We start from the raw sequence: 17158 nt of genomic DNA, 5'->3' as shown, positions 1-17158 counted from the left end.
GGGCATCAGGAGACTCATGCTGTTACCCCGGTCCTGCCCATACACCCTTGAGTCAGTGTCTTCCTCTGTACAGAAGGACTTTTAAGTCCCTCCAGTGCTAACAGACTATAGTTCCATTCTGCTGCATCCACAGACCTGCTGCCTGAGGTCTGGAATCTCCAGCCACTGCCTTATTTCCATCTCCCTGATTTCTTCCATTCGAGATGAGCTTAGAGAGTAGCCTGACCAGGCAAGGAGACGGCTGAAGCTCTGCTGTGTTTAGTGACCTCGCTGCTGCTTGCTGTTTTCATTAAAAATGGGCTCTGGGTGTCCCCACGGTCTGACTCAGTGCTTTCAAAACCACTTCCACGTCTCAGCCAAAGGGTGCATTCCCAGGAGGGAGGAGATCCAGGCCACTGGAAGTTAGGATTGCCTTTCTCAATCGCCAGAAGTGAGCTCCCTGGGGGACTCTGTGACTCACAAGACTGAGGGTCTGACTGTGTTTTCACAGCTGAAGCCCTGAGCAAATGTAACAACAGCCATCGTTCAGGGCCATTTCCCTCGTGCCAGGTGCTGGGCTAAGGCTTGTCCCTGCACTTCATCATCTAACCCTGGAAACAACCCTATGAGATAGGACTGTTAGAATCACAATTCTTGGAAGAATAGTCGAGGTTCAGAGTGGTTTAGTAAGTTACCCAACGTCACAGGGTTTTTACCCAAGGCTACAAAGCAAAAGAGCAAAACATTTGCCCTTGACAGCCCTCTCATGGTCACGAGCACAGGGTGGCACTGAGGTAGCTGGTGTTCCAGTTCACTTGAGGATACTGCAAAATGCCCATTGGCTGGGACTTCCCTGACCTCCCCAGATGAGTCAACGATTAAGCTCACAGGTCTGAAAACAGAGAGGTCAGACCCAGGGCTCTGGGACCCCTCCAGTAATTCTCAGCCTGCTAAAAGCTGACCAAGATCACATGGCACAGCATCCCAGTACTCACCGGGGCTTGAGTGTAGGTGACGGCTTCTAAGATCTCAGCTACTCCGTCTGTCTCCTGCAGCCCACTGGTTTCTCCAGATGCCTGTGTGGAAACAAGCCGTGCCACATACCAGGTGGGGCAGGCAGGGCCCATAAGAGTTGAACAACTGGGAAAGTCTCAAAAACTGACAAACCAGCTCTCCGATAGGGGAACGACGTGTGTATGTGTGTGCGTCTATCAGAGACAGAGACAGAAGGGGGTTAAGGAGACAGTGTGTGTGCAGTGTGCATGCTTGGTTGTTTGTTTTATTTATTTATTTATTTTGAGACAGGGTCTCTCTTACTCTATCACCCAGGCTGGAGTGCAGTGGTATGATTTCTGCTCACTGCAAACTCGGCCTCCTGGGTTCCAACTATTCTCCTGCCTCAGCCTCAGGAGTAGCTGGGATTACAGGCATGTGCCACCATGCCTGGCTAATTTTTGTATTTTTAGTAGAGACTGGGTTTCACCATGTTGGCCAGGCTGGTCTTGAACTCCTGACCTAAAGCGATCCACTCACCTCGGCCTCCCAAAGTGCTGGGATTACACGCATGAGTTATTGCTCCTGGCCTGGTTATTCATTTTATTTCCTTCCACATTTTATTGCTCAAACAAAACACACAATCATTTCACACTCTCTTTAACATTCCAACTTTCATTCTATCCAGGTCCCCACCAGTCTCCCAACCTTTGCGAGGCTGTCATTGGAATGTTGCTCTGGGAATCATTACAGCCGAAGCATGACTTCCTGTCGCTACCTAGTCTTTCTAATTAGCCTCCTAAAGGCAGACAAGGAGCCCGAGTGCCGTGATTTTGTAACCAATCCCTTGTTCTTGGGCCGCTGGGTTGTTTCTACTTTTTCAGTATTAATGGCAATGCAGAGGCGAACGTGAGACTACGCTACTCAGCATCACATGACTGTCGGGCTGGGACCACTGGCTCACGGAGTACAGGCCTTCTCACGAGCCCAAATTCCACCTCTTGGGCTTTCCAGTGGAATCGACAGCATTTTGGTTTTTACAAAGTTAACAAAATCAATTTGTGTTCTGTTGTGGGGTTGATGTCACCCAAAGAACAATAGGAATTGCAGAATGTGCTACCTTCTGCTCACCTCTGACTGCCTCCTGGGACCCCCTCTCCCAGGGAGGCCTCACCCTTGCTTGTCATTGGTCAGGCATTACCTGCTCCCTAACTCGCTTCGAGTTCCTCCTCTTTCCTCTCCCTGCTCCCACCTGACATGTTGAGTTTGGGTTTGTGGACCTCCTGTGTTCCCATCATGCTCAGCTCTGTCATCGTATTCGGGTATAGGAGTGTGTATGAGCAGCTTGAGCGGGGGGACGGTTCCCAGTTTATTCCTTTATCTCCAGCACCTGCCCAGGAATGGCACCCAGCAGGTGCTCAGTCCACCCTTAGAGGAAGGGAAGGAGGGAGGGTGGAAGGAGTCATCTTTTCTTTCCTCCTCCCCACCACTCCATCCCCAGCTTAGGAGTGAATTCATTTGCCAAGGATAAAAGCTAAGTTGAGGATTGTTTTTATAGGAATTTACTCCCAGAATATCTCATTTTAACTTTGATTTTAGAATCCTGACACCATTTCTTGGCAAGAAGGCTGGAAAGCAGGCCACTGAAGGCCACAGCCATGGAAGATCCTGACACCTTATAAGAAACACAGCTCCCCACACCAGAGATGGTTGAAGCTCTTTCAAAAGTGAAACCACGCCAAAAGCCCAAAATAGGACTCGAGGCAGCGCTTGCCAAAAGGAGAGGTTTCAAAAACTCCACGCCACTGTCTGGGCATCCAGCCCTCCCCAGGCCGCCCGGATGCTGGGTTGCAAGGCCCACTGTGGGGTATGGGGGAGCTCACCGATGACTCTTCGGCGTCCTGGGGAGGACTCCCAGCTCCTCGGGAGTCCTGGGGTCAGGGTGCACGGTGAGCTGCTGGATGGAGCCCTGGGGGAAAACAGAGGGATCAGAAGCCACGGCGTGCATGTTCACAGCATGACTGCCAGTGGAAGACATGATTGTTTTTGTAATGGAGAAGAACAAGTAGAAGCATAAGAACAAGGATGTACTACCTGTGGCCTCAATGACAAAGCCAGGCCACCTCCTGGCCCACTCTCAGTTATGAGGGGACTCTCCTTGGGCCAGTATCATACTGACCCCTGGGCCAGAGAGGTCCTTGGGGAGCACTGTGTTCAAGTATGGACACCACAGCAGCCTCCTGTGTCCAGGTCCCCGGCTTGTCAGTGGCAGGCCCTGAAACACACATCTCCCTCTCCCAGAAAGTTCTTTCGCCTGTAGCTCAAAGCTTCTGTGCTTGAAGGCCTAGTCCCAAAAAGGGCTGCCACAGCCTCCTACCTCCACTCTCATCCCCTCTCCCCACACCTGACAGCTTCCTCTCCACAAGGCCTCCAAAGTGAGCATTTAAAGACTGCCCATCAGATTTTAACTTCTTAGCATTCTCTGGTGTCTTCCACTCTACTCCAAATCAACCTAAGCTCCACCCCGCAGGGCTGTCCTGTTCACCAGTGAGACGTTAGTAAATACACGTGCTGACTAAATGAGTAACTGTGATAACCTAGTGATCTTCAGAATGTCTTGTTCATAAAAGCCCATTTTGATAGTAAAGTCAGTTAATTTTTTTTTTTTTTTGAGACAGAGTCTCACTCTGTCACCCAGGCTGGAGTGCAATGGCGGGATCTTGGCTCACTGCAACCTCTGCCTCCCGGGTTCAAGCGATTCTTTTGCCTCAGCCTCCCACATAGCTGAGACTACAGGCATCCATCACCACACCCGACTAATTTTTGTATTTTTAGTAGAGATGGGGTTTGGCCACATTGGCCAGGCGGTCTCGAACTCCTGACCTTGCGATCTACCCGCCTGGACCTCCCAAAGTTCTGGGATTACAGGTGTGAACCACTGTGCCCAGCCAGTTTAATTTTTTTTTAAGTGCACATTGCCCAAGAGGAGAGAGAAGCTACCTCTCACTCTGGTATTCTAGTGTATCCCACGTTTTCAGAAATAAGTACTTAAGTGCAACTGCCACCCATATCCAAAGAGCAAAACATTCAGGGATATGACAAACCTGGCTCTTTTAAATAAAATCTTAAAATGTACAAAGTGCTTTCACACAGGTTAGCTTATCTGACCTAGAAGCCTGTGGGGTAGGTTTTCTTATATTCACTTAGAGATAAGAAAACAGAGAAGATCAGACAATTCAGACAATTGTCTCAAATCCACAAGCTGAGTTGAAAACTGAGGATGGAAATCTAGGTTTTGGGGTTCCAGGCCTAGCATTCTTTCTCACCATAACATGTATGCCTCTTTGAGGACATAAGAATAAAATAATAACAGTAATAGCTGCTCCATTTACTGCATGGTGAGTCTCTATCCATCCACCTCCCTGATCTGCCTGGAGTGGGACTTTGACTCACAGTAAACCTCTCGGGCCCTATAGCTCCTGCATTGCCCACGAAGATTCCAGCGCTGGACTCGAAAGCCAAAGGCCGGGAGGACCGCTGGAAGGAAATGCGGCTATGCGCCTCACAGTCCACGAGGAGGGTCACTTCCTCACCCTGGACAATCACAGCAAAGCGATTCCACCTGTGGGTCATCACGGGCACCGAGAAGGCAGCAACCTCTTGGGACACATGGCAGCCCAGCTCCGTGTAGTAGAGGATGATCCGCTGCTGGCCGTCCTCCACACCTGAGAGCCGCAGGCCCAGGTAAATGACCTTCTGAAAGGCGTCAGTGACAGCAAAGAGCACGCCACCGCGGGTGCTGCTGGGCTTCACCGTGACGCTAATGGCAAAGTCCCTGAAGAAGGTGGATGGGATGAGGGTGCTGGCTGGGCGGCCGACGTCGGCACCAGGCCCAAAGCTGTAGGCTGGGAAGCCACCATAGCCTGTGACAAAGGATACGGAGGAGGGCAGCAGGACACCAACGAGCTGCGTGAGGTCCAGGTGACCCTGGGAAGCCGACTCTGCAGGGACGGAGAGAGAGGTCATGCTTTATAGGTGTATTCCACTATGCTTGAAAATGAGGAAGAAACGCAGTCACAGATGAAACGAGATCACTCAGGAACCCCACTGAAACTGTAGTTCCGAGATGGTTGTTTTTCAAATGTTTTTGACAATGACCCACAATAAGAAATGTATTTACATTGCAACCCAATATACACGTGTAGACAAACAAAAGTTTCATAAAACATTATTGACTGTTAATACTCACCAGGCCCTCAAATATGTTTTTTCCATTTAATTATTCTTTTTCTGTTGTTTTTTTTTAAACATGCTGGAAATGAACTACTAAATTGATTTTATAACCCACTAATGGTTGATGACCTGCAGTTTGGAAAACACTTATGAATAATCCCTAGAATACATGATGTTCCCCCATCAACTTGGAGATTGGGGCCAGGCATGGTGGCTTAACGTCTGTAATCCCAGCATTCTGGGAGGCCCAGGTGGGTGGATCACTTGAAGTCAGGAGTTCAAGGCTAGCCTGGCCAACATGGTGAAACCCCATCTCTACTAAAAATAGAAAAATTAGCCAGGTGTGCTGGTGCATGCCTATGATCCCAGCTACCTGGGGAGGCTAAGGCAGGAGAATCGCTTGAACCCAGGAGCCAGAGGTTGCAGTGAGCTGAGATCGCACCACTTCACTCCAGGCTGGGTGACAGAGTGAGAGCCCTTAAAAAAAAAAATGGATAGGTTTGTTTTGTTTTGAATGAGGTCTATTGTTTAAGTACCTCAAGCAAGTGTAAGGCAGAAATCAGGGACAGGGTGAAGTGTTCCCAAGCTTCAGGACAACTGAAATTTGTGTCATTGTCATCATCTTTAACATCACTGCCGCCATCACCATCATCATCCGTATTCCCTAAGTTCTCTCTGTACCAGGCCCTGCTCTAAGCTCTGTACACACATTAGCTTGCACATTAGACATACACAACAAGCCAATGAGGTTAGGTACTCTTATTCCCCTTACTTCCGAGAAAACCGAGGCTTAGAGAAATTAACAAATTTGCTTAAGGTAAGTTGCACACAGGTCTCAAACCCAGAGCATCTGACCTCAGAGACTATGCCACCACACCTTGCTGAGAGAAATGACTCAGCTCCATTACGGTTTCTTGAAAAGGACCCCAGGCTCGAGAATGTTGGCACATCCAACTATTTTCCTCAGGAAAAGACTGCAGAATGGCTTGCAGCAACATGCACCCACTCCTGAGTTGATGTCCAAGGTACCAGCAGTGAGCTAGGAAGACAGGTCCCAGGCAGAGGGGCATAAGACCTCTGCAGCCAGGAAAACAGACAAGTCACACCCCTTGGCCTCGGAAGAGAAGCTGGATCCTGAGGATTCAACCAGATAAAGAGGCCTGAAATTAGTGAGGATCTGAATCGAGCAGTGTCCTCTTCTGGAGGCCAGAGGGCAGGGCAGACTCACTTGGTGGCTGTGTGGGTTACACCAAAGGCCAGAGGCCATTGAGAACCTGTGGTCTCCAGAGAAAACCCCAAACACTCGAGGGCCCCTCTAAGAAAAGCTCTACCTGAGGAATCAACCTATTTTCCAGTTTACCCAACTTGCCACTGTCTTACTGGACACAGCTAAGTAGCTGCGTGACCTCGAGTGAGTCACTGAACCACTCCAAGTCTGAGTGTCTTCCTCTATCATACAAGGCACTAGAATGAGCTCCAAAAGAATGACTAAATGAGACCGTCTATGGAAACCCCTGGTCAATAATGGTAGCAATGCAACAAACATTCATTATTCTTTATTTTTATTTTATCCACTGAACAACCTCCAGAGGTCAATGGGCAGGGATGATCACTCCTGCAGCCCTGACCAGGAAAGTGAGGCTGACATGGGAACCTGCCTCTGTGCCCTTGAGCTCTCTTATAAAGTGGAATAACAACGTGGTTTTCGTACATAATTTTACTTAGTCCTCACGGCAGCCCTGGAAATTAACTGCTATTATCCCATTTTGCAGATGAAAAACTGAAGCTTGAGAAGATGAACTAATTGGCCCAAGGTGACCCAGCTAGTAAGAGGCAAGACATTTTTGAGCCATGGCTGGTGTGATTTCTGTCTGATTCACTGCCACAGCCTCACTGAGATGGAGGAGTCTCTATGGGGGTTGTGGGTGGGGCTCCACCTAGTCTGCCTACCATATCAATGACCCTTCAGCAGCAAGAAGGATGCAGTCAAGACTCCAGGTGGTCCAGGAACTCAAATTTCCCACGTGTACTTGGTGGCTGGGAGAGGGAGATGCCCCGACTGCCATGCCCCCACCCCAACTCCACAACACTCACAGAGAAGGCTGCTCACTGCCAGCACTAACCTCAATTTCTATGAAATATTTAGGTTAAACAAAAAATACAGTATAAAGAATAATATGAGGCACTTGGTGGTTAAATGGTTAAAATGGCAAATTTTATGCTATCTATGTTTAAAATTAAATTTAAAAGAAGGTGAGTAATTAGCCCAGAGGATCACTGTGAGGATTAAAGGACACAATACAAAGAGCTGGCACATGGAAAATGCTTAAAAAGTGGTGCATATCATAGCTGGACACACTGTGGCCCACAACTGTAATCCCAACACTTTGGGATGCCAAGGAGTGCAGATTGCTTGAGCTCAGGAGTTCAAGACCAGCCTAGGCAACATAGTGAGACCTCATCTCTACAAAACAACAACAAAAAAAGCCACGTGGTGTGCATCTGAAGTGGTGGTGTGCACCGGTAGTCTCCGCTACCCAGGAGGTTGAGGGGGGAGAACTGCTTGAGCCCGGGTGGTCAAGGCTGCAGTGAGCCAAGATCGCACCGTTGCACTCCAGCCTGGGTGAAAGAGTAAGACCTTTTCTCAAAAAAAAAAAAAAAAAAAAGGTAGGTATCATCATCATCATCATCGTCATTGATGATAAAACAAATATACATTTTGTCCCTGGATCGATATAAGACAAAAATATTGTGTGGGAAAGCTGGAGTTGAGGACGAATGAGATTCTGAGAATAAAAATCCCTGGTACATAGTCAAAGTTTCAGAGTCAACTTCAGATTTTCAAGGATTATAAAATAGATAACCTCATACCACCATCTCCAACAGATAAAAGGAACCTGATAATATCTGTGTTCCATGGAGAAAGAACAGAAAATTGGCTGAGTTCTGTCACTGACAAAACTTAGTGGGAAGGAGGAATCTGGAAGGTGGGAGGGTGGAGGGATCCCGGGCTTGCGGGGTGGGGAGGGGCTGTGCTTCAGCCTCCCCCTCTCACTGCCCCTCCCCAGTCAGGGGCCCTTTGTGAGGTGACGGCCCCAGCTCTGTGACACGGGCCTGGGCCCCAGTCCCTAGTCTCCAAGGGCATGCCCAGAGCTCAGTTGCTTGAAGGCAGCATACCTATTCAAATGGCGACTATTCCGTACCCTCTAAAACTTCTTCGTGAATCGTGGAGAAACACCCCCAGCTCCACATCATGGGAGTTGGATATCTTCCTCACCCTGGTATTTGGCGTGGTGTTCTTTTTCCTATTACTACGCCCCTACCGCTCTTACTTCCTTTGTGATCCACCCTCACCATCTCCTGGGAAGAAGAAAATGGTAAGGAGCCCTCGGGCCGGACCCACACAGCACAATTCTCTCCTTCCTTTCTATTATTAGCTCTGCTTTTCCAAATCCAGTGGAGAGACTTCCGCAATGGGAAGTGTCAGGAGAGACCAGAACATGGTCCTTCCAGGGGCAGAGCAGCCAGGGGTTGGTAGGGACTGAGATTTCCCTCCCAAGCTCTCGGTCCATCTGTGGGGGAGCACAGGAAGCATCAGGGCAAAACCAAACCCCTGGACTCAGTGGCAAGGACCAGTCAGGAGATGGGGGAGGTCTTTGTGGGAGGGCGCTCATAAGCCCCTTCCTGGGGCAGGTGGCTGGGGGCCCAGCCTAGTCTGTGTGGGGTGATCTGGGGGCTGTGCTGAGCCTCCGAGGGCCTCCCACCTGGGCCTGGAGTCTCCTCTGATCTCCTGGGAAGCAGAATCCTACCTGACAGCTCAGGTGTGCCCGCGGGCCTGAGCCTGGGTGTTCGTCGAGTAGAGGAGCACCTCTACCGTTACTTACGTTATATTATATATTATACATTATATTATAGTTTATATATGAAACATATATAATATATATATATTTCCTCATATAGTAAATCCCTCTCTGTAGTGGGTTTTATTGTTTGTTTGTTTTTTGAGACGGAGTCTCACTCTTGTCGCCCTGGCTGGAGTGCAATGGCGATTTGGGCTCACTGCAGCCTCTGCCTCCCAGGTTTAAGCAATTCTCCTGCCTCAGCCTCCGGAGTAGCTGAGATTACAGGCACGCACCACCACGCCAGTCTAATTTTTGTTATTTTTAGTAGATACGGGGTTTCACCATGTTGACCAGGATGGTCTCGATCTCTTGACCTCGAGATCCACCCGCCTCAGCCTCCCAAAGTGCCGGGAAAATTTTAAAAAATTTTAAAAATTATCTTAATTGTATGTGGGTTGGTCCCTTTGATTGAAAGTGAAATGGAAATAATTTTTTAAAAAAACCTTACTTTTCAAAATTTACAAAACTATATAAAACAAATATACATTTTGTCCCTGGATCGATATAAGACAAAAATATTGTGTGGGAAAGCTGGAGTTGAGGACGAATGAGATTCTGAGAATAAAAATCCCTGGTACATAGTCAAAGTTTCAGAGTCAACTTCAGATTTTCAAGGATTATAAAATAGATAACCTCATACCACCATCTCCAACAGATAAAAGGAACCTGATAATATCTGTGTTCCATGGAGAAAGAACAGAAAATTGGCTGAGTTCTGTCACTGACAAAACTTAGTGGGAAGGAGGAATCTGGAAGGTGGGAGGGTGGAGGGATCCCGGGCTTGCGGGGTGGGGAGGGGCTGTGCTTCAGCCTCCCCCTCTCACTGCCCCTCCCCAGTCAGGGGCCCTTTGTGAGGTGACGGCCCCAGCTCTGTGACACGGGCCTGGGCCCCAGTCCCTAGTCTCCAAGGGCATGCCCAGAGCTCAGTTGCTTGAAGGCAGCATACCTATTCAAATGGCGACTATTCCGTACCCTCTAAAACTTCTTCGTGAATCGTGGAGAAACACCCCCAGCTCCACATCATGGGAGTTGGATATCTTCCTCACCCTGGTATTTGGCGTGGTGTTCTTTTTCCTATTACTACGCCCCTACCGCTCTTACTTCCTTTGTGATCCACCCTCACCATCTCCTGGGAAGAAGAAAATGGTAAGGAGCCCTCGGGCCGGACCCACACAGCACAATTCTCTCCTTTCTTTCTATTATTAGCTCTGCTTTTCCAAATCCAGTGGAGAGACTTCCGCAATGGGAAGTGTCAGGAGAGACCAGAACATGGTCCTTCCAGGGGGAGGCAGAGCAGCCAGGGGTTGGTAGGGACTGGGATTTCCCTCCCAAGCTCTCGGTCCATCTGTGGGGGAGCACAGGAAGCATCAGGGCAAAACCAAACCCCTGGACTCAGTGGCAAGGACCAGTCAGGAGATGGGGGAGGTCTTTGTGGGAGGGCGCTCATAAGCCCCTTCCTGGGGCAGGTGGCTGGGGGCCCAGCCTAGTCTGTGTGGGGTGATCTGGGGACTGTGCTGAGCCTCCGAGGGCCTCCCACCTGGGCCTGGAGTCTCCTCTGATCTCCTGGGAAGCAGAATCCTACCTGACAGCTCAGGTGTGCCCGCGGGCCTGAGCCTGGGTGTTCGTCGAGTAGAGGAGCACCTCTACCGTTACTTACGTTATATTATATATTATACATTATATTATAGTTTATATATGAAACATATATAATATATATATATTTCCTCATATAGTAAATCCCTCTCTGTAGTGGGTTTTACTGTTTGTTTGTTTTTTGAGACAGAATCTCACTCTTGTCGCCCTGGCTGGAGTGCAATGGCGATTTGGGCTCACTGCAGCCTCTGCCTCCCAGGTTTAAGCAATTCTCCTGCCTCAGCCTCCGGAGTAGCTGAGATTACAGGCGCGCGCCACCACGCCAGTCTAATTTTTGTTATTTTTATTTATTTATTTTTTTGAGGCGGAGTCTCGCTCTTGTTACCCAGTCTGGAATGCAATGGCGCGATCTCGGCTCACCGCAACCTCCGCCTCCTGGGTTCAAGCAATTCTCCTGCCTCAGCCTCCTGAGTAGCTGGGATTACAGGCATGCGCCACCATGCCCAGCTAATTTTTTGTATTTTTAGTAGAGACGGGGTTTCACCATGTTGACCAGGATGGTCTCGATCTCTTGACCTCGTGATCCACCCGCCTCGGCCTCCCAACATGCTGGGATTACAGGCGTGAGCCACCGCGCCCGGCCCAATTTTTGTTATTTTTAGTAGAGACGGGGTTTCACTATGCTGACGAGGCTGGTCTCAAACTTCTGATCTCAGGTGATCCACCCTTCTTGGCTTCCCCACACGCTCGGATTATAGGCGTGAGCCACCGCACCCGGCCCCCGCTCTGTGTTTTTCTAAGAAGAAAAGCAGTTTGTCATCCACTTAAACATGAGTGGGAGGAAGCACACCACTCCCTGAGCAAGACAAGGGAGCTGTGCGGTTCGTGAGTGCTTTGCGCTGTGGCTGGGCTGGGGGCAGAGAGCGAGAGCCAGTCTCAGCCCCTCACCCTTTCTTGTCTCCCAGGATCTTCTTCTCTGCCTGGATCGACTTCTGTCCCAGTGTGAAGGTCAGCGGAGGGGGCGGCCCAAAGGCAGGAAGAAAAACAGCAGTTTGAAAGGTAAGGCTCTGCCGGGCACACTAGAGTTCATTTGATCTCGTCTGTCCCTGGAGAGAAGCGACTCTGTCTGAGGAAGTCAACTGAAGAAGCCTGAGCTGGGGGCTCCTAGGAAGGAACTCAGAACCCCGGATCCCTCTCAGATTTCGTGGTGGCATGAAACCATGGTGGGCCAAGGACTGGGTGTTCCCCAGCAGGGCACAGTGTAGGAGGAGGACGCCCATGCCTGTCTGAATCAGGAGGGGGGTGAGGGGGCTATGGACAGCTGTTCAACTCTGCTAAGGCTGATTCCTCTTTGAGACCACCCCAGTCCTTTTTCCCCACAGGGCAGCTATGAGGACTATGGGGGTGGGGGGGTCTGTGTGTGGAAGCCCTTTGTGGACAACAAAGCCTTGCCCTCCGTGCCTCGCTATCACTGTCCAGGCCATGTGGCCTTGGACACAGACATGTGGTTTCCAGGGTCTGACTCCCCATGGTCTTCCCTAAAGAAACATCCACTCAGCCTCCTGTGGAGATCCCAGGCCCCTACCTCACTGCCCTAACTGGGTCTCCTGATTTCCAGCTTCTAGAGACCGCCTGACAAGCCTGAAGAGGACTCGGGACTTGTATTCACAAGTGCAGTGGTGAGGCACTTCCCCTTCCCTGCATCCTTCCTACCGGGGCTAGGATTCAACCCCAGGGCCTCACGGCAGCCTGGAGCTGACCTGGGATGGGGAGACCAGGGGGACAGAGGATGGGAGTAAAATCCTGGAGCAAGGGGTAGGAGAAGAATTGGGGAGTCTGGGTGCAGCGCAGTGGCGGGGCATAGGAGGAGAATTGGGGAGTCAGGGTATGGGGCGGTGGAGGGGCATAGGAGGAGAATTGGGGAGTCTGGGTGCAGCACAGTGGAGGGGCATAGGAGAATTGGGGAATCTGGGTGTGGGGCGGTAGAGGGGCATAGGATGAGAATTGGGCAGTCAGGGTGTGGGGCGGTGGAGGGGCATAGGAGAATTGGGCAGTCCGAGTGTGGGGCGGTGGAGGGGCATAGGAGGAGAATTGGGCAGTCAGGGTGTGGGGCGGTGGAGGGGCACAGGAGGAGAATTGGGTGGGTCTGGGTGTGGGGCGGTGGAGGGGCCGGGGCCCACGTGCCCACTCTGTCCTATGGCCCTACCTGCTCCTGGCTGCAGCTTGTACCTCCTGTCTCCTGCAGCATCCTGGGGCCACATGGGCCACATCTCTCTCGCCCAGAACCCCCCGGTGAGGAGTGCAAAAGAGCACCTGCTGGAGCCTCCCAGTCCCCTCAGGAGCCGATGGAAGATACCGCTCCCGTGCTTTCCCCATTAGCTTCCCCGGATCCTCAAACCCAGCACCCTTGGCCTCCGGTCTCCACCCCATCACCAGGCCCAATGGCCACCTCAGTCTCTCCTCTGAGTGCCTCCCAACCACCAGAACCTTCCCTTCCCCTGGAACACCCCTCACCCGAGCCAATTGCACTTTTCCCTAACCCACCACACACCCCTGATCCTCTGGCCTGCTCGCCGCCTCCTCCGAAAGGTTTCATTGCTCCTCCCCTGTGGGACTGCACTCTGACTCCTCCACCTAACTGTGGTTTGGCGACTTCTGGCCCAGCCAGCTCAGACCTTGGCAGCTCAAGCAGTCACGTCTCTGTGTCTGCATCCTCGTGCGTCTCCAACTCAAAAGTCCAGCAAGATCATCTTTCCTGTCACCCACCAGAAACCTCGTCCTCTGGAGTAGCTTGCCCTACGTCGCAGAGGGCTTTACCCTCTAGAGCCCAAAAACCTGCTCAGGACGTCTTTAGTGCCTCCACTCCTAACCTTCCCCAGGACAGTTTGACAGAAATCGTTCCTGAGAACTTTCCAGTCAGTCCTGAATTCCGGAAGCAACACCAGAGCAACCTGGGAATGACCCAAGAGTCTCTGAAATCCCACGTGGCCATGAAGTTGGGCCAGATCAAGGAGGGCTTGATCCCCCTTTGTGTGCGTCGATCCTGGCTTGCTGTCAACTGGGTTTTTCCCGTGTCCAACACCCACACGAAGACCAACAATCTAGCACCCCTGAAAAGTGAGAGAGCCAGTGTGAACACATCCCAGGAGCTTTCCTTCCTCGATCCGTGCATTCAACAGCTGCTGGGACATCACATGTCCCAGGATAAAGGATCATCCTTATCCCACACACAGCTTGCTCGTCCCTCCTCATCCACCTATGAATCTAAGCCACCAGTAGGTTTACAGGTCCGTCTCCAGAGCATGACTGCTGTGAACATGCAGGCTCCCCAGGAGCTACGTGACCTTATGGCAGCCAGGAGGAGGAACCTGGGGTGCAAGGAGCCCAAGAACCCGAAACGTCAAGGCTCATGCAAGAACCAGAGCCGGATGTTAACCCCTACTCACAAGAGTGAGAACCCAACGAAGCCCAACTTAAAGAACCCAACGAAGCCCAACTTAAAGCCCCTCCAGCTGTTGCCACCAAAGAAACAGCCTCCTTCAATAACCAACTGGAGAGAAAAAATACAACAACTTTTTAAGTCGATCTTTTCGATTAAAAAAAAAAAGCCAGCACCAGTCACTGCCAAGACCAAGAAAATCGTAAAAAACACATCACATGCGTACAGCAGCTGTGCCGAAGCTGAGGGGCGCATGACAGCAGTTGGACAGATGCTGGAGGAAAAAATGACACTTTGCCGTGAACATCGTGCCTCAAAGGTAAATCAGCACCAACAGAAGTTCCAAGCCGCAGTCGGTGGGTTGCTCTGCAACCACAGGCACCTCCTCTTCCACCTGGAACACAGCAGAATGCTGGGCTATGTAGCCAGCAGTCAACAAGCCACTCTCAAGAGCCAGAGTTACCCCAACAGAGAGAGTATCAGAGATCAAAAGCCCTTGAAATGTGTCTGGTGCAACAATGAGCAATGGGGCCAGCGACATCCCCAATTCTTAATCCCCAAGAGGGCTGGCTCCTCAGTCAGTCCCCCTTAGAGCGGACTCCAGCAACACACTCTTCCTGAATGACATCGCAGGCTGCTCCTCACAGCAACCAAGAGCATTGGAAGAGCCCAATCAACACTTCTTTTAATAGTTAAAAAAAAAAAACATAGAAAAGCACATCACAATGCATATATCTCAAAATGACTCAAATCCAGAATATGTAAAAAGAAGAATGAGAGAAAAAACTCAAATCAAGAACAAAACAGACAATCCAATTTTTAATTTTGGCAAAAGACTTGAATAGACCATTTACAAAAGAGAATACCACTTAATATGTGAAATAGACAATCCACTTAATATGTGAAAAGCTGTCAACATTATCAATCATTAGGGAAATGCAAATTAAAACTACAATGAAATACCATTATACTCCCACCAAAAAAGCTAAAATTAAAAATAAATGATAATTCTGAATTTTGGCAAGAGCTGGGAGCTACCAGAACTCTTATGTTGCTGGTGGGAGTGTTAATTGCTTCAACCACTTGGGAAATGATTTGGCAATGTTTACTGAAGCTAAGCATATGCCTGCATATGATCCAGAAATTCCTATGGTATTTGCCCGAGAGAAATGAAAGCAAGTGACTACCAAATGACATGTTTAAAATCATCCTCAAAGCTTTATTTGTAAGAACCCAAAACTGAAAACAACTCTAATGTCCATCTATTCTAGAATAAATAAACAAATAATGGTACATTCATTCAACGAAATACTATGCAGCAATAAAAAAGAAGAAATTACAGATACACGCAACCCTATGGATGGACCTCACGGTGGAAATGCAGAAGGAAAGCAGACAGACAGACGTGAGTGTGTGCTGAATGGCCCCACGCATATGAAGCTCAAGGTTAGATGAAACTAACCCTGGGCATCCAAGCCTGAATAGAGGTTACCTCCGGGCAGGTTCCTGACTGGAAAAGGCGCAACGGAACTTCCTGGGCTGTTGCAATTGTTCTACGCCTTGATCTATGAGGCTTTTACATGGGTGTATACACATGTGAGAATCCATCAAGTGTATATACACACTTTGAATGTAAGCACTTTATACTAAGAAATACCCCCAATAAAATGTTTTCTTTTTAAGCCCTCCGGGTGGAGGTGGAGACTGGAGTGGAGAGGGTGAGGGGAGAGCGTAACCACTTGGGAGGCTTTTGCAACTTGAAGGCGGAGAGTGAGTAAACCAGTGGGAAACAGAGGCCAGGTGTCGGCAGGGCCAGCCATGCTGTGGGAGGCCAGAGGATGGGGGCAGTAACGTGGGGAGGTGCTGGGAGGAGGAAGAGGGGCTCAACTGGAGCAGACCGGGCAGGAACCCCCTGGCGCATTGAAGCATTTCAACACACCCAGGTGCCATCTAGAACGAGCACCCTGGGGTCCCATCCCAATACTCGGAGAAGCTTCACATGGGGTGAGCTCCCCACCCCAGAGGAGTTCAACAAGAACAGTCAATCCCATTTGCTGAGTACTTTTGAAGTCCATGGCAAACCCTGCGCTGCCACAGACATCAGAATGGGGAGTGTTCATCAAATCTATGAAGCAGGCCTTATTTATTTATTTATTTATTTAAATGGAGTTGCCCAGGCTGGAGTGCAGTGGTATGACCTCAGCTCACTGCAACCTGTGCCTCCTGGGTTCAAGCAATTCTCTGCCTCAGCCTTCCAAGCAGCTGGGAATACAGGCACATGCCATCACACCCAGCTAATTTTTTTATTTTCAGTAGAGACAGGGTTTTACTATGTTAGCCAGGCTGGTTTCAAACTCCTGACCTCAGGCAATCTGCCCACCTCGGCCTCCCAAAGTGCTGGGATTACAGACATGAGCCACTGTACCCGGCCAGGCCTTATTCTTCCTATTTTCTAGATGAGCAAACTGAGGCTCTGAGAGCTGAGTAGTGATGCCAGGACCCCAGTCTGTTAACCCACCCTATCAATAACCATGTCACACTAGGGGTGGATGACCGCTTGTGAGGAACAACGTGGCAGGGATGCAGGATGGGTGGGGCCCACTGGCCAAGATGGCGTTGGAGAATGGACTTGGGAATCTGTAACCTCTCAGGGCTGCCAGGAGTCCTGGTGTTCCTCCAGGTCTTCTGAGAATGGGCAGGTCGGGTGACTGGCAGTAACTCTGCGCCTGGACGTGGGACAGAGGGAGCTCCGCAAGATGTCAGGCACTGTCCTCAGCCCTCACTATCCCCACCCCTCAGTCCCTATTTTACAGATGGGGCGGCAGAAGCTCAGAGAGGCCACCCAGAGAAGGGCAAAGGGCCCAGCCTTGCAGACCCAAGCCCAGCGGGTCACATTCACTCCCACACCTCCCCCTGGGCCCAGAGGGCTGGAGGGGTTTGCATCCCAGTGGAAGGGCAGGGAGGACCAATTCTGAGAGACCCAGAGTGTGAAAGAAGGAAGAGAAAAAGAAATGGAGAG

General features: G+C 50.2%; 2 protein-coding genes across 2 annotated transcripts in view; one reads left to right on the top strand and one right to left on the bottom strand.

The window, feature by feature from the left end:
• The window catches only part of LOC105708017 (collagen alpha-1(XV) chain-like), a 53911-nt gene extending 42740 nt beyond the window's left edge, over nucleotides 1-11171 (bottom strand). Inside the window, 4 exon segments of the mRNA XM_064378933.1 lie at nucleotides 975-1055; nucleotides 2856-2885; nucleotides 2888-2941; nucleotides 4426-11171. Of these exon segments, the coding sequence (XP_064235003.1) occupies nucleotides 975-1055; nucleotides 2856-2885; nucleotides 2888-2941; nucleotides 4426-4998 (738 nt within the window). The 5' untranslated portion in view covers nucleotides 4999-11171.
• Nucleotides 10062-15821, top strand: LOC135275229 (spermatogenesis-associated protein 31A5-like). The gene is made up of 4 exons (XM_064376669.1): nucleotides 10062-10253; nucleotides 11591-11759; nucleotides 12319-12379; nucleotides 12946-15821. Exons 1-4 carry the CDS (start codon nucleotides 10062-10064, stop codon nucleotides 14729-14731), a joined length of 2208 nt encoding a protein of 735 aa, XP_064232739.1. The 3' UTR covers nucleotides 14732-15821.
• The last annotated feature ends 1337 nt before the right edge of the window (nucleotides 15822-17158 follow it).

The sequence above is a fragment of the Aotus nancymaae genome, unplaced genomic scaffold (assembly GCF_030222135.1).
Source record: "Aotus nancymaae isolate 86718 unplaced genomic scaffold, 86718_ANA_hifiasm-v0.15.2.pri h1tg000003l, whole genome shotgun sequence".
Taxonomy (NCBI): domain Eukaryota; kingdom Metazoa; phylum Chordata; class Mammalia; order Primates; family Aotidae; genus Aotus; species Aotus nancymaae.
This window is presented reverse-complemented; position numbering and strand designations above follow the sequence as displayed.

Excerpts from the sequence above, each read along its gene's own strand:
- LOC135275229 (XM_064376669.1), top strand. The coding sequence starts at position 10,062 with ATGGCGACTATTCCGTACCCTCTAAAACTTCTTCGTGAATCGTGGAGA. Across the intron at positions 10,254-11,590 it reads CTCCTGGGAAGAAGAAAATG|TGCTTTGCGCTGTGGCTGGG; the intron begins GTAAGGAGCCCT and ends GCGGTTCGTGAG. Across the intron at positions 11,760-12,318 it reads GAAAAACAGCAGTTTGAAAG|CTTCTAGAGACCGCCTGACA; the intron begins GTAAGGCTCTGC and ends CCTGATTTCCAG.